The sequence below is a fragment of the Anarhichas minor genome, unplaced genomic scaffold (assembly GCF_050575085.1).
Source record: "Anarhichas minor isolate MPS153535 unplaced genomic scaffold, ASM5057508v1 ptg000028l, whole genome shotgun sequence".
NCBI classification, from domain to species: domain Eukaryota; kingdom Metazoa; phylum Chordata; class Actinopteri; order Perciformes; family Anarhichadidae; genus Anarhichas; species Anarhichas minor.
This window is the reverse complement of record NW_027466474.1, coordinates 13,527,330-13,543,931: the sequence shown is the minus strand read 5'-3', so window position 1 is coordinate 13,543,931 and position 16,602 is coordinate 13,527,330. Positions and strand designations below refer to the sequence as shown.

The 16,602-nt window shown below is 44.5% G+C and overlaps 1 protein-coding gene across 1 annotated transcript; it reads left to right on the top strand.

Annotated features, from left to right (window-relative positions):
- Window positions 1-883: 883 nt before the first annotated feature.
- lonrf4 (LON peptidase N-terminal domain and ring finger 4) lies at window positions 884-12,584 on the top strand. The gene is made up of 12 exons (XM_076103315.1): window positions 884-1,659; window positions 2,799-2,917; window positions 3,331-3,453; window positions 4,086-4,274; window positions 4,384-4,495; window positions 4,678-4,753; window positions 4,966-5,080; window positions 5,523-5,644; window positions 5,756-5,914; window positions 7,471-7,633; window positions 7,719-7,868; window positions 9,013-12,584. The coding sequence occupies exons 1-12, from the start codon at window positions 1,362-1,364 to the stop codon at window positions 9,160-9,162; spliced, it is 1,776 nt and encodes a 591-aa protein (XP_075959430.1). The 5' UTR covers window positions 884-1,361; the 3' UTR covers window positions 9,163-12,584.
- Window positions 12,585-16,602: the final 4,018 nt, after the last annotated feature.

Below are 16,602 nucleotides of genomic sequence, written 5' to 3'. Positions count from 1 at the left end.
TCTACCAAGCGTGCATCTCCTCAGAAGGATCCCAATTTCCTTAATGCAACACAGTAAATTTCAATGTTGAAATATACCCATTTGTATGACTTCTGTGACAACAGGCGGTTTTACTGGTTTTTGTACAATAATCCAGTGAAAAGTGACGCCAAGTCTAGTCCTTGTGTAGCAGAGAGTGAACAGAACTAATGTTTCATTGAAAACAACAAACATGGAACCTTTCAGTGTCTGTTAAGTAATATGTGCTTGGGAAAGCTGCGTAAGGTAAATTTGGGCTTTCTATATGCATGTACTATAATAAGCTCTAACAGGTGTCTTTGTGGCCCTCAGAGGCCGCAGGCTTTAATGTGAATGTAAGAAGGCTGAAAGCCTCATTTGACCCTGGGTGACTTCCATACACTCACTTGTGCACAGAAACTTAGCCTGCATATGCAGTTTGCACCTCTACAAAGGCGTTTACGCTCTTTTCTGACATTACACAATGTTGCCATGTTTGCACGTGGCTTTATTTCACACACATGTAAGTGAAAAATGAGTCCACATTAAGGTCCTGAAACCCCGCCCCCTCGACTGTTATTATCCTCTGCTGGGATTCCCTTTAACCACGACAGCGCAATTTCCATATTCTGCACCCTTGAGTTGAATTATTATCACTCCAGTCACTAGACGCACGAGCCTATCAACTCCTGCTCAGCACCCATCACATGTTTTTATTCTATAGAATATCAAAAACCAAGAACTTTTGTCGCAGAAATTATGTTACGAAACTCTGCATCCTTTGCTTTCACAACAGGGCGGAACGCCATCCTCTCAGCCAATAGGGCTGCGCGCTGCTGCGCCACGTGATCCTTATTTATGTAACGTGATGGTGTTAACACAGTAACCCACCTTTGTGGCTGTGCATACATCGAAACAGCGGGTTTGAAAGCCAGACAACGACTACATAAAAGAAAAGAGTACTAATGGGAAAATATTCTGCCGTGGTTCAGTGTTGCGTTTATGGAGTTCAGAGCGGCGCGTTGAATTGGGAGAGTTTTGTTTTATTCAGCGTGCGTGAACGGGGAAGACGTTAGGAGTCCCAAACCGAAGACGAAGTTAGGGTTAGAAATGGACAGTGTCAGTGGATACATCTTATCTGCAAGGTGAGGATAATAGCTCAAATTTAGCCTAGTTAGACAGAAACGGATGTGATCAAATTCACTGTATCGCTAGCTGTCAGTGTGTTAATGGTCCATGCAGTACTATTACACAGACCAGCCTCTCCATCTGCATCGCTTTGACGGGAAAAAAAAGCAACACTTTACCGGGTGGGACTTTCTTTTTTCATTTTTTTTTTTCACCGGTGACATAACCCATCCACCATGGATCTGCTGGAGTGTCCGCTCTGTCTCTTCCTGATGTGCGAGCCGGTGACCATGTCGTGCGGTCACACGTTTTGCCGGAGATGCGTGGGGGGCTACCTCCCGTCCAAATGCCCGTCGTGCAAAGAGAGGTTAAAACAACGAGAGGTGAAAAGCATGAGGAACAACGTCTTGCTCATCAGCGTCGTGGAGAAGTGCTGCCCCGGCGAGACGAAGACGACGTGCCATTTACAGGAGAAGCTCAAAGCCAACGACTTCACCGAAGCTTTACGCATCGCAAGCGAGGGGCTCCACTTAGGTAAGGGGACACGTTCAGGGACAACACTGCAGACGGCGGTCGCATCGCAGACGTTTGTTTGCGGGGAGGTCAATTAGGGACGAACAGTTACCTAAGGGCACACTTTCATAAAGGGGGGCAGACATTATGGTGTCCCACTTTTACGCACTGCTCAACAGTTTGGGCTGTGGCCCCAGTGCTGGTGTGTCCCGATCTGCTCCCCAGAACACAGTCATAGTGTGCGCAGCAGTGAGATGCAGGAGGTGAATTGTCAAGAAAAAATAAGTTAGTGTCTTTCAAAGCGCAGATCTGGATGACATGGGATTCACTATATCCCCTGTCTGAGGCTATCGATGACCTGAATGTATAACTGGGTCAGTGAACTGTCTCCAGTGTTTCTCTGTGTGCACACTGTAGTGTTTTGGGGGTTGTGCCTCGATTTCTTCCTTTAATATTTCATAATGTGGGCACTGTTAAGCACCGGCTGTAATTATTAAGGCCTTACAACAAAACGTGGCTTGACCTGAGCAACATCTTTATGTAACAGTGACTCTCCGCCACCTGCCACATGTTGGTGTCGCAGGTGTATTTGAGTGTTTGTTTTGTACGCCACACATAAACAGTTAAACATCAACAGAAACAGAAACGTGACACTTGTGTAACAATCCAGCATGCAACACTTATGTAACAATCCAGTCTTAACTTTACGAGTTTGAACTTTTCTGTATACAAATCCAACCTGGTGCTTCATCGAAGACTATCTGTTTTGGGAGGGGGGGGACACACCCATTTGTGAATGATACGTTAACGGTGAGTTTATGTAACATTGTTTTAGGCTTGTGTAATTACACTGTTGTAGAAAGCTTATATAAATTGAACTTTACAAAGTGTATAATGGACGTGGCTAAGAAAGAGCATTGAATGCGGATCAGTAAACGCCCGCTGTGCAGTGTTTAGATTTCACGTCATGTTTCAAAGCAAGCAGAACCACAGCATGCAGGCTGCTGCGAGCCTGTCGTTACATGTTGAATGATTGTATGTAGAAAGGCGTGTAAATAGATTGAAGCATTAAAGCCACAGCTCTGCAAGTAATATCTCCTCCCTTTCTCTTTTTCTCCCCCTCTCTCTCTCCTACCTTCTATTTCTGTGTGTGTCCTTAGTCCCCAATGATCAGAGTTTGAAGCTGCATAGAGCCGAAGCCAACTGGGGCCTGATGCGTTTCTCCGACGCTCTGACAGACCTCGACTACCTCTGCTGCCTTCGTCCTAACTGGACCGAGGTGAGAGACACGAACCAATCGGTTGAAGCCGTGCATTAAGAGTGCCATATGTAAAGCTTGCCCTTTACACTTCGGTCCGCCCTTGTGGTGCCGCGACCTCCGGTCGGTTGGTTTTGTAACATGCATGTAAACAGCACACACCTTGTCTCTGTGTGCAAAGCTGAGGCCTTTAGAGACATTTACTCCGCTTGTATTGCTGTTATGTCATTTGCAAAGTTATGCAAACAGCTACTTATTTCATAATGTCATTTTGCCAGTGGGTGGCTCCGTGCGTTATATCATGCCACGATGCAATTCAGGTAATTCAGATTGATGACGTTGCGTAGAAGTGTTGCGTTCTCTGCAGGGAGGCGCTTTAGACGCCTCATTCGTCCATACAGGCAGCGCTGTGCTGACGTCCTCTCTTTGTGCAGGGCTTCTTTCGTAAAGGGACTGTGCTGCTGGAAATGGGTCAGCAGACGGACGCCCTCGTCCAGTTCCACCGTTGCCTAAAACTTCAAGCTGACTTTGTCCCTGCAAAGAGCCAGATCCAGAAGGTTTGTTTGAGGGTAGCGTTTGTATAGATTGATACAATTCCACGTTTTTGTTGTTTTGTTGTTGTTGTTGTTGTTCCCCTGCAAACTGATGAGACCAACAAGGAACAAGTTTACTCGGGAGACTTTGGCCTTTTAGAGTGTGAGCTGCAGTATGAAGCGATTAGCTCACAGCACTGCTATCAGACACATCATGTGCTCATCTGTGAGTCGATCGATTCACTCAGTTCCATAAACGATGTGTTGGTTAGAATAGATGGAATCTTGTCTGATTGCTCATTATAGGTCACATTATGGTTCATATGTTTAGACGTATATTTAACTATTAAATTATTGTTGTAATTTTCCATTTTTATTAGTAGTACTAGTAGTGCTGGTTGTAATCTTAGTATTGATACTAATTAACTTCTTAAAAAATGTTTAACTTCCACAGTCATTTCAATTTAATACATCTTTCATTTTAGAAATTAGGTTCAATGCATTTTACATGCAAAGTGAATCCAATGTTTACATCCACATTGAACTTAAATTGTATTCCAAAATGACCAACAATGGCTTTTTATCATTTGATTTGATCATTCATCATAATACCTTTATGTGACTCATTTGTATCTCGCCATGAATTCAAATGGCAGATTCTGGAGGTGGAGGGCATGGCAGTGCCGGACGAGGTGTCCTGCCTCTTGCAAGTGGTGTCCGAGTACTTGAAAGGGCCCTGCCCCATTACCAGCCTCAGCGGCTCTCAGGGGCCGACTCACCCCGAGGGCCTCAAACGTCCACGTGGGGATGACGGAGAGGGAAACGAGGGGAGAGAGGCCCACCAGGTGAGCTCTCATGTGCACTCTAGTGTCTGGTTAGAACCGTTAGCTGCTGAAATGCAACAGTAAACCCTAACTTACAAAACTGCGCGTCTCTCTGGTTCCAACGATGAAGCACGACACGGGTACCGAGTGCTGCCTCAGCCTCTGCCAAGCTGTTTCCTTCCTCCCGGCTGCGGAAGAGGACGAGGAGATGATGATGAGGAGGGACGACGGGCATGGCAGGGGTACGCACGCACACGCACGCAGACACACATTTGTTATAAATTGTCCTCATCGTGAATCATCGTCACTACAAACAGCTTTACCACAACACCAGATGGTTTGAAAATTACATAATAATTACTAGTTCTTCCTCAGCGGTGCAAAATCATCATCAGCGCTTAAAAGTCTCTTTTCTGTCTCTTAGGTGAAAGCGGTCACAGCAGAGAGAAAGCTCTGGGAGTTCTCACCGTGTCGGACTTTGAGTGCCCTCTCTGCATTAGGTGGGTGTCCCGGTGCATTGGCTCGACTCAATAATGCATCGCTGTCTGCTCTGGTGTCACATCAGGTTGACCCTATCCTCCTCTCTGGCTGGTTAATGTTTAGCGCGCTTACAGTAGACGCGCACAAACACTCACCAGACGTACGGCCGCTGTGCAAATAGCACGAATGTCCTTACTCGACGTTAACGTATGTCTCTGTCTGTCGTGTGAAGGTTGTTTTTTGAGCCAGTCACTACTCCCTGTGGTCACACCTTCTGTAAAAACTGCATAGAGAGGAGTCTGGACCACAACCTCCGCTGTCCACTCTGCAAACAGCCACTACAAGAGGTAACCACCTACGGACACTTTCATACGCCTATTTTTTAACTCCATGGGTTGCCAGATCCTATTTTTAACAACATGAATATTTTCTACTAATCCTACTTGATTTTGATGACAACTCATCTGCTTAATTCCCATAAAGGTACAGGCCGAGAGAACTTCCTGCTTCCTCACTCCTATGTTTTGTTTTCTGGTGACAAATGATCACACCTATGACAAACAGTACTGTCGTAACAACTGTGTTTATACATTTATCTACTGGCATACACAGTATGCAAACTATTGCAAAAATATTGTGGTACTTTGATTAGGTTTACCGTCTACATTTCTAACAGGTAATAATTAGTAATTGTATCGGAATATATTTTTAAACTAACCCTCCCAGGTCTGCTCATAAGCATCATAATGTTGCTATTATGGCTGATTGATATCACTTTTCTCTTCCCAGTACTTCAAAAACAGGAAGTACAACCCCACAGTTCTGCTTCAGGACATCATGACCCGCCTTTTTCCCTCCCCGCTGGCTGAGAGGAAACAGGTCCATGACACCGAGATGGCTGAACTGTCCAAGTACGCACCCACCTCACGCGATCTACACTTCATTCTAGCAACTTACACCTTGCCTTATCCTCACAGTTCTGTCCCTTATTTATTTGTATTTATTGTCTCCTCCTTCTGTAGTCTAACTACGGACATCCCTATATTTGTTTGCACGGTGGCCTACCCTGGAGTGCCGTGCCCCCTGCACATCTTTGAGCCTCGATATCGGCTGATGATGCGCCGCTGCATGGAGACTGGCACCAAACAGTTTGGCATGTGCTGCTATGAGCATGGCAAGGGGTATGCAATTTACTCTTTTTTTGGTTTTAATTATCTATAGCAACCTATTTAATTGAGAATTGTGGATTTGGGTTGATAATAATGTGTTAACCGCATCAAAATATAGGCAGTTTTGAACTAAGCGAGGTAAAGGCCCCGTACATTCACACAGGTGTCGGGGCATGGAGAGACCGTGTTTGACATTTACCGAACTGTGAAGCTTTGCAGCAAGCTAGCAGAACCTGACGGGATCGTCAGCACGGCTAGCACAAGCAGACAGCCCATTGGGCAAAGTTATATCAGTCAGAAGTGATCCTGAGTGGGTGGCAAATAGCAGCATGGTCACCAATCTGGTGTGAGAGCTGCTGGATATTTTGATCCTCCACCAGATATGTGTTCCTCGTTCCCCTGTACATAATGTCGTAATGGTGCATTAAATATCAGGCACGATTATTATCTAAACTAATATTGAAATATGCAAAATAATGTTGTATGAAAGCATTTTGTTGCTGAAACTCATATTGATTATGCAGTTTGTCTAAGTCTGCCTCGTTTAAAACACGTTTCAGTAGTTCTTGTGAGATTAGTTCCCCTTTTCTCTTTAACATTAATTGCAGTGACGAGACACTTTGCTGAGCTTATACCAAGATGAGGTATTTTGTGTGGACAGTGCAGGTAAAAAAACAAAAAAAGAAAAGTACTTCTGAACACGTTTTAAAGTCCATGAAGCCCTGCTTTATTGAATACATTTACATGCACCAAATATTCAAATTGTTACCCTTATTTTGAAAAAGACAATATTCCTAATAAACTGTCTACATTGCTAATGAAAATGAATATTCCGCTAATATTCCCGTTTACATGCAGCCCTGCACATTCCAATTAACGTAAAATTACCCCAAGCTGCCTCCTCATCACTGGGACCAGTGAATCCCACGTCAACGCCATTCTCGCCTGCGTTTTGACGGGTCGATGGCCTAACAAGTCGTTTATCAAGTCAATTAAGCCACGATGGAAAAGTGGTATGGCAGGTTGCCGCTCAAGTCATTTTGCTTTCCTCAGAAATGTGGGCTTGTCTTTAGGGCATGCATCTCTACTCCAGCTTTGCAAACGACTGACTAGTTGGTTTGTGTTCAACACACAGAGCCAGTCGTCAACAGGAACGAGGCCATGTGTAGTAAAGTGCCGTAAAAACCTCGACTGAGAAGCATATTCCGAATGCGCTGTACACATAAGAATGCTCCTGAAACCTGAATAATAACAGCATAGCCCACATGTAAACATAGTCATTGTGTGGTGTTGGAGAGATTAATCACTTAGTGATTCGCAAGCAACGGTATCTGTATCTTTACGGTTATAAAATAGACAAAATGTATGTACTCATATTCTTTCATACGGTAGTTGTCCCTAAAAAGCGCACATAATATAAAATGTTTGAATACATTTTTGGCTCAAAATGATCTGGATTTTGTTCGACTAAGATGAATATTACATTTTTGTTTTGACTGAAAACACCAAAAATCCCATTAATAAATAAAAGGTACTACGGATTGAAGACTTTCATGGTTTTGCCTCAGGTTTGCAGACTATGGGTGCATGTTGGAAATCAACAGTCTGGAGCAGCTGGCCGATGGCCGGTCCTACGTGGACGCAGCGGGAGGCAACAGATTCAAAGTGGTCAAGAGAAGTCAGAGAGATGGCTACCACACCGCTGATATCGAGTACCTGGAGGACCTCAAGGTCAGGATCGCTAAACTACAGCAACATTCAAAGAAGATGCACAAGGAAAATATCACAACCTCTTCTTATCTCTTCTCTCGTCCAGGTTGATGGTGGCGAGTTGGAGCTTTTGGAGCACCTCCATGACAGCGTGTACCAGCAGGCTCAGGACTGGTACCAGCGCCTCGGCAGCCGCATTCGCGAGCAGATCAACAGACAGTACGGCACCATGCCAGACAAGGAGGAAAACATTCAGGTTGGGCTTTTTACTGTAACAACAAATGTCTCTCACCGTATCCAGGGACCACTGAAGTCATAATGTTTCCTTGCTGACCAGAGCAGCATTTAGTGGCTAATAAGCATGGACACTAAACATTCCTACAAACCACTGCCTGTCATTATTTTCTTGTTATTTTTCTTTAAATTCAGTTTTATCCATGCTCCGTTCGTCTATTCATTTCAGCATGGAATGGAAAAATATCTAAATCCAGCTTTCAATAAGTAATTCTGCACAAAGAAAATAACTGCACTCAGAGCTCCATTACTGCACGGTGGAAACAACAACAGTAAAAATAGACACGATGCTCACAGGGAAGTAGCTTCAGTTCAATGGAAAACATTGGCTTTATTGGAAGGTGAGAAAGACGCAATGTAGAGATCCAAAACATTACAGTATGCATGAAAAGATGATGTGGAAAACTTCAGGTCACTCTTCATTTAGATAAATAGCTTGATGAGCCCCAGTTGTCCTTTCTTGAATGCGTTTATTACGACACAGATCTGATCAGAGAACCATGTATATGTATATATGTGTGTGTGTGTGTGTGTACACAGACGTACCAAAAGCTTAAAGCAACATTACAGTCGCTCAGCTGTAAAATAATGTGTGTTTTGTAACCCTTGGCCCAGACTTCTTTACCATGGGAGTCGGGACTATCAACATCTTATCTAACCTTCTGGATACCCAGTGCCTGCTTACATAAAGAATGTCAAATGTGAAGGACTGTTGATGCCATGCACTCACTACCGGCAACAGAAGCAACAGAAGCAACTAAAGCGTGGCCGGCTTCCTTGAAGTGTTGCTCAACCGCTTGTTGGCGTAGCTTTAAAAAAAAAGTACTGGGAACTGGCCCACGGCTGTTTTCTCTATGGAACGGAGCGGAGCGAAACAAAAACATATGATTGGCTGACGCACAGACTTCCATTGAAAATTACTCGTAGCCTGTTGCTGTGTCGGTGACCATCCATTTCTTCACATCTAATACATTTTCTACCACAGTTGGGTAACAGTAATGTCAAGTGATTCGCACTAAAACAAGGCTAATGGGCTGGTGTGGTACGTGATGCATTGTCCTGACCAACAGGTTTCCATTCTAATCCTTTGTTTACCATCCCTCTAGGCCTCGTCCAACGGTCCGGCCTGGTGCTGGTGGCTGCTGTCTGTCCTCCAGCTGGACCCCGCCTATCAAACCACTGTCCTGTCCCTGTCCTCGCTCAAAGACCGCTTGGGACACCTCCGCCTCGTCCTGGAGTACTTCTCTCAGAGCTAGACCCCCACAGCTCAGTGGTACTGTGACAACATCTTAGCCGAGAGTCAGTGGAAACCAATGAATGCATCCACACCGCAGAGTTTGGGGTTGGGCCTCCTCTGAATCTTAACGTCACAGCCCAATGCCAAATCAACCTGGTCTATCAATACACCCTTTTACAGTTTGTAAAGATTGAGGACGTACGTAAGCGTGCGCACGCGGTTTGGCAACGAAATCGTTTTTTTTGGTTTTTTTTTATATAAACAGTCCAGTGGTAGTCAACATGTTTAATAGCTTGCAGCCATAGACGTCGGCAGTGTTGCGGTTTAACGAGTGACCGTGTCAGCTGGTGACTCTCGGCGTCTGTGGTTGCTCGCAGTGACGGCAGCCGTTGAAAAACACAAAAGGAACGTGAAGGTGTCCCAGTAAAAGCCTTCCAATTAAAGTTTGAAATATGGTAAATAACTATTGCTATTATTGAGTCTGCTGTTGGAATATCGATTCTGACAACCAAAACATGCAACAACCAAACGTTTGGATGCTGGCAACAGTTTTAAGTCAATGTTTAAAGCTCGCGAACTCATCTGGATGGCTGGGGGCAAAACGCCTCTTCCGTTGCCAACGTGTGCACGCATACCTTTGATGACGTCTGCTGTAAAAGGGTCTATAGCAGAAAGATTTTATCAAAAAAACAAAACAAAAAAACAGTGCAGTTGTACAAAGTTGGGTTTTTGCTGTTTGCATGTTATCTTTCTTACAAAGTTTTTTTTTTTTTTTTTTTCTTCAAGCGAGGAATTCAAGGGTTCAGAGGTCTTTCTTATTACACGCTGGACTTGCTGCAACAGTAACAACTACAGGGTTGACCAAAGATGCTCATTATTTAGGTCAAAAGTGCTAAATTATTGTTTGTTGATCGGCTAAATCAGCTTCAGATAATGGTGCTGAAAATAGGCACTAGGTGTCACTGTTATTTATCATGAACAAGCAGCATCAGCAAAGCTAGTACAGTGCACTGCACCGCCATGTGTTGCCTCTTCAAATCAGACCAGCATTAACATAGCTTAGTTTGGAGTGAGAACAAACAACAGCACACACTTTGTGGGAGTTTTTTTTTAGGACTTTGCACACCACAGGATTAAAGTTATTAGGATATTGTTGAAGGGCACTACTTGTAATACTTACATTTGATCTGCTACCATCTATTGGCCTTGGCGATGGCTTATTTTATACTATTGAATAAACGTAAATGATCCCTATTTAGTATTAAATATTGCAATAATTTATAGTTCCACATGGATGAAAGCTGCTGCTGTGACTGCTGGAGGTCTCTCTGGATGCCCGTTTGTCATCATCTGGTGTGAAGTGAAACGACGGCAATGAGGAGACGCAGTCAGCTTTGCTTTACAATACGAGCCGGTGTGATGATGTATGGTGATGGACGCAGCGCTGTGTGCACGCGTGTGTGTACCGGCTGTAAATAACGAGTCGTGTTTCTTTCTCCCTCGCCTATCTCCATATAGCGTGTTATTGTGTTTCGCTACCGTCGCATCAGGCTCTCTCGACAGTGTTCGACATGTCTTTGTGCGGATATGGTTGTGATATAATTAAGCTAGGGTCAGACTGCTGTGCGTCTGTGTAGGTCGCATCACCTGTAAACCACCAGTGATGGTGCCTTTGAGTGCCTGGGCCAACTCGCCAAGAGACCGGCAAGTCTTAGAGTTTTCTACGCCACATAATGTGATGCACTTTTCTTTTTTTTTGCCATTGATTTGTGTTGATATAGTGCTACATTCCATGGAATGTTGAAGCTGCAATGTTACGTATAGTTAATTTACTAACAAATACAGGCTTAACTGGGTTTCTTTTTTACTTTAATAAACGTGCCATCGATATTTCTATGTTGTGTGTTTTCAAGGAACAGTAAGCTAAATAGTCACTGCGTTTGTGTTTGTCGACATCACGGACTCCGACGTTGGTCTTCAACCCTCATGCCTTCTCGTGTGGTGGACGTTGAACTACCATCTTTTCACGGCCAACATATCACTTCAAAGAAATAGTCCAGCAAACGCACTGATGGAAGCAGTTTGTGTGATGCAGGACAGCAGCCTTGCTCGTGTGATATTGTAGATATCGTTTAGAATAAAAAGGGGGAATCTTGAGACGTGATACGCACAAAACAATAGTCCCACTGAAGGGCGAAGCAACGGATGGACTGATGGATTCTGGGGCAGCATTGGTTGCGTCACAGACTAACCACTGAACGCTGACCTGGGAACTTACACTCTACTTGAGGGCAAATAACCTTTTTTACCATCTTTTTAAGATTGGTTAATCAACCTCAGTTAATATCTACTGATGTTTTTTGAAGCCGTCCGTGATTGAAATTGGCGTCAAAGACTTTAATGTGTCAGTTATCACAACACGTCTCCAAAGCTAGTATCGTTGATTTCCCTGAAAAAAAAAAAAGATACACTCATCCTTAAGAAAAAGGTCAGTTTCTCGGTGCTACATGACACGATTAAACCTCACTCGCAAAAATAAAAAAGGATTGAGATTCTTATAGAAGTTTTGTGAATGAGCGGCCTCTTTGTGATAAACGCACGACTACAAGCCCCGCAGCCTGTTGGGCATCTCATCGGAGAAGAAAATATTTTTGCACAATTACTAATTTTGTGCATTTATTGTTTCTCTCTTTTATCAAATCACGCATATTTCTGTGCGTCTCCTTCAGTACTTGTCGCATTTATTGAATACAATAGTGATGTATGTGGTTCACAGTCATCGGTCTCATATTCGTTTTACTTTGTTTCAAGCTGAACTTAATCTCTGCGCCAATGTGCGATTTTACATCCTGATAAAATGCTAAATACATTTGAAAAATAAACGATTGTAGCCCACATGGTTTTGATCCAACTAATGGCCAATTTAATGTCTAATTTGCCTTATCTTTTGAAAACTAACCTCTCTCAGCACAGTCAGGACTTTTCATGCCCTCAGTATCATTGAGCAGAAAATGTCCAACACAGTTAAAAACAATTTGCACCAAATCCACATTCTCTAATGCAGAACACGGAGCATTATAAGTGACCCGTTCTTGGCAGCGATTGGCCCGTGAGAGCCAGTCTTACACTAGAAAAGCACCATGGTGGCGTGTTCTTGCCGTGTGCCGCAGCTCGCAGGAAATGTTGGCCGGTGTGGTGAGACCGGTCCGTGGACAGTATGAACCAGAGAGACGCGCGTTGTTGTTCCCTACACTCTGTGCTCGGATCACCAACACATTTAAAAACACACTGAAACTGAAGCAATTTCTGTTTGATTCATTTGTATTCAGTCCACCTCAAAGCCAAGAGCAGTAAATGATCTTGATCGTATTATTGTTTATTCGCTTGCCCCCCTGGATGACTTTTTAAATGTTATTATAAATAAAGCTTTTCAAAACAAAATCCTGCGTCGTCTTCATTTAATGTGCCCGTTGAGTGTCTGAGCGATTTGAACTGTCATGCGAACCAATTTTTCGGTCATTAAGGCGAAATTACAAGCCAAATGGAAATGGCGGGATCTTTTGCAATTCGCAGCATGACAGAAATTGGTAGAAAGGGGGCGGGCGGGGGAAACGGTTATAATTACTGCGAGAACGGTGAAGTGCTGCAGCTGCAGGAGTGAAAGAAGCCTCGGGTTTACTCTTGTGGTTAGAAATTAAAATTAGCATTGATAGAATGGGTATTCCCAGCGAATGTCCGATTGGATGATTATATTTAACTCGACTTTATTGTAAGAAATGTACCTATTTATGAATCATGCTGCTTGTTATGATCCCTCATGTGCCGCATATCTGAAATATTATCTTTTCCTGATGTATAAAACAACTCAATTTCACATCCCTCTGTGAATGCAGACTTGTAATAACTTTTAAACATCTTCACGACAACACAATCAAAGAACAAACCGATCCATAAGGGAAAACAACTCGATGCAAACACATGCTATGAACTAACTGTCCACAAGGGGGCAGTCTGTCACTGTGGAGGGACAGTATAGTGTCACACAGATGGATTCCTACTGCAGAAACAGAGAAATCTCATAAGAGTTGCATAAAGGCTCAACATGATCATGTTGGTGTCACCAATAGGGTCAATGGGGAGATTTTGGCTGGCAGGGAGAACCAATCACACGAAACAAGCTGGGAAGGAAGTAGCTATTTCCCATGCAGCTGAAAGGAACATAAATTTGTGAAAGTAAAAGAGGATGTGCGAGCCACAAACTGCACTCCTCCAAGCAGGAGAAGAAGAAGAAAACACACACACACACACACACGAAAAAGAAACAGAGAAGCAGAAGTGAGGCACGTTTCCTGCCGGCGTCCTCTGCATGGGAAGCAGGCAGATGAAAAGAGGCTTCAGTGGCTTCAGCAGGGTGTGTGTAATGCAGCTCAGCGTCGACATCAAAGCCCATTACATTTGAAGAATGCCACAGCTTTTCTGTACTAAATTGATCCATCGGCTTGTGCTGACTCCCCGCGTGCATATGACTGAGCAAGGATGACAGGCGTTTTGTAGGAGTTATAGCTAAAAGGGGGGAGAGGGGGGGGACCTGGCATGCGGCTGTGTGTGCGTTTGGTTTGTGTGCGCGTTCGTTGGTAAGAGGGCCAAGTTCCCCTCGCAGGGATAGACGGATGAGGAAAACAGTCTACCGGGAGGATATGCTGTTTGTTTGTGTTAGGTAAGAGTCGGGGAGAGACGTTAAGATAATGGTTCCAGTCCTGAAAAGCAAATGAGTGCAAATGATCCCTCCTAATTATGGAACAACTCGCTGGGGTCTCCACTAAAATAGTCTAGACTGTGTTTTATAGGCTACAGCAGAACAACAGCGAGAGAGCCACAGAGGGCATGGTCAGAGGACGCCGCTGTCATGAGAAAACAAAAACAAGAGCAGGATTATCAATTAGGAAGTTGAGAAACTTTTGTCTTTCAAGTGAAAAGCATTTTGTTTACCCTTACCCAGCCTGAAAGACAACATGCAGGGAGCTAATTCCCCCTGAAGATAAGTGTGGTGAATTGAAGTGAAGTGGAGAAGGAGATAGTGGGAACAAGCTCAAGAGGGCCGTGTGTGTGTGTGTGTGTGTGTGTGTGTGTGTGTGTGTGTGTGCGTGTGTGCGTGTGTGTGCTTTCTGCGGTGCTCAAGATCCCTCTTCTTTGGAGGATTGGAGTTGCTTTCATGGTGTGTGTATGTATGTCTGTTCTCCTGCGGGTCTGAGGCTGTTAAACTTTGCTTGTTTCTGTCTTTGTATAATCCCGCTGAGTGTCAACACGATGATAAACCCATGAGTACGCTCTCGTGTGACAGTGCCTCAGAGAGCCACGGTAAACACATTGGCCACCTGCCTCCAGAAGCTTTGTGTTGCCAATGAAACGCTTTCCTGTCTTCTTCTGAGAGATCTCTGCTTTCCTTCCAAAGAAGACACTTGATGATCCAAGCCGCAAACGTATGATTTGTGAGGCGAACAAGAAGAAGAAGACGAATTTGACCTTCCACGTCGCATGAGGATGAGATGTTACTCTGCCCCACTACAAAGAAGGCAACACTGGCACAGACTGAGTGGGTTAGAGTGAGAGAGTCCTTTTACATGCTGGGTGAGTCATAAAAAAAACATACTGAAAACAAATGAAGCAGATAGGGATCGCCTGCTGAGAGATGAAGGACAGCAGAAACAGGAAGCAGCGGAGGCGCTGCAGGAGACGCGATGTCACCCAAGTTGCTCACTGATTCGTAGTTGCCGCCTGCTGAGACGCACACCTGGCTGTGGGGCTGCTGCTATCCCGCGGCCCTCACAGTGGTATCATGGGGGCCGTGTGCACGGCGTGTTGTGCATCTGAAGGACATAGAGAGAGAGACAGACGCAATAATGGGAGCACGTTCTCAGAGTCGGTCTTAAAAAAAAGCTACGAGTGTGTGTGTGTGTGTGTGTGTGTGTGTGCCCGATTCCCCATCTGGAAGTTGCATTGTGCAAACAATACATGTTTGGAGGCGTCTACTCATGTGTGTCCGAGTCCAGCTGTTTTGCTCCGGGCTAAATTACATAAACCTCAAGTTTCCAAGTATGAAATATTTCCGCTTTACGGAGGGGTGTAGCTGTAGTGTCCACATCACTTTCAATGACGAGTTGGAACAAGCCGATAGAGAATACATGTTAGACTGCCATACCATGAGATCATTCTTCCATCATTGAAGCTCGAGAAATATCACCCAACTCCACAGTTCCCCTCATCGAGCTCGGGAGTTTTGGCATCTTTCGGGACGATTGTGTCGTTTCACGGTTTACACCTTTACTGCGTCACTAAATGAACTTTGACCCCGTAATCCTGGCGAAGCCGGCAGCTGTTTTTAATGTCAAACCTCTAGCCTACCGTACGCTACCTGCCAGAGCACCAATAAACAACAGAGAGACAAAGTTAGCTTATTGTAGGAGCGGCTAAAGAGCCAGATGTCTCCCTCGGGAGTCGATGGACGACAGAAACAGAAAAGGAGAGTTAATGTTGGACTCGCAATTATCAGGTGGCCAGAAACATGACTGCCCTCAAGTGGCCAAAAATTTAATTAAATCAAATTAAATCAACAGACTACAAGTCACAGAGAGAAGTTCTACATTTGCAAGAACTTGGGGCAGAAAACAAATCAGGCCAGTCTTCCGAACAAATATTTTTGCTAAAATAAAAAGAAGCTGGGAGACGTACGGGAGGGCAAACTTTTGAATAACGACCAGTCTAAATAACGAAAAACAGCGTGAAAGATCAAATCTACGAGTTTCAAGACGTTGAGGAGGATAATGGTCGCGATAAAAGATGATGAAGGAAGTAGCGGAAGAAAAATGAGAGGATGCAGAAGAAGTGGGGAGAAGGGATTCGGGGTGGACAACTAGATAAGAGGACAGAGTGAGTCAGAGGCCAGCCAAATCCGACAAATACGCACATTTCAGTAAATACAGTGATATCAGTCCAGATCATTTCGTCGCACAGTGGTCATAATTTCCCCAGCGGCAAGTCGCAGCGCGCGTCACCTCGGGGGAGGCGGGGAGTTAAGTTTGTTGCAAAGGTGCGTCTGGAAGATAAGGAGAGGTGTGAATAGAAACAGCAGAAGCCAAAGCTGTGTGGACAAGGGCGGAACTTTACGGGGGGTGACACAGGGGACACGTCCCCCCCCCCCCCCCCACACACACACACACTTCTTCAGAAGGCAGCATTGGACCCGTCCACTTTTCACAGTCTGAAAACTAAAGTTTTGTTTAAAAGAAGAAAGAAAAAAAAGGAGAAACAAGCACAAGGCTTTTAATGGCGGTTGGCAAACAGTTTCCGGGTGCAGATTAGCGCCACCCACTAATCTGGAGTGTGGACTCAGGATCTACAGACTCTCTCATCAGACAACAAAACAAAGAAAATAATTAAACAACAGGAGACCAACGGGGAA

What these genes read in the sequence shown, in the direction of transcription:
- lonrf4 (XM_076103315.1), top strand. Translation starts at nt 1,362, where the DNA reads ATGGATCTGCTGGAGTGTCCGCTCTGTCTCTTCCTGATGTGCGAGCCG. An exon ending in GAGATGGCTGAACTGTCCAA is followed by an intron (nt 5,645 to 5,755) that starts GTACGCACCCAC and finishes CTCCTTCTGTAG; the next exon opens with TCTAACTACGGACATCCCTA. An exon ending in ACAAGGAGGAAAACATTCAG is followed by an intron (nt 7,869 to 9,012) that starts GTTGGGCTTTTT and finishes CCATCCCTCTAG; the next exon opens with GCCTCGTCCAACGGTCCGGC.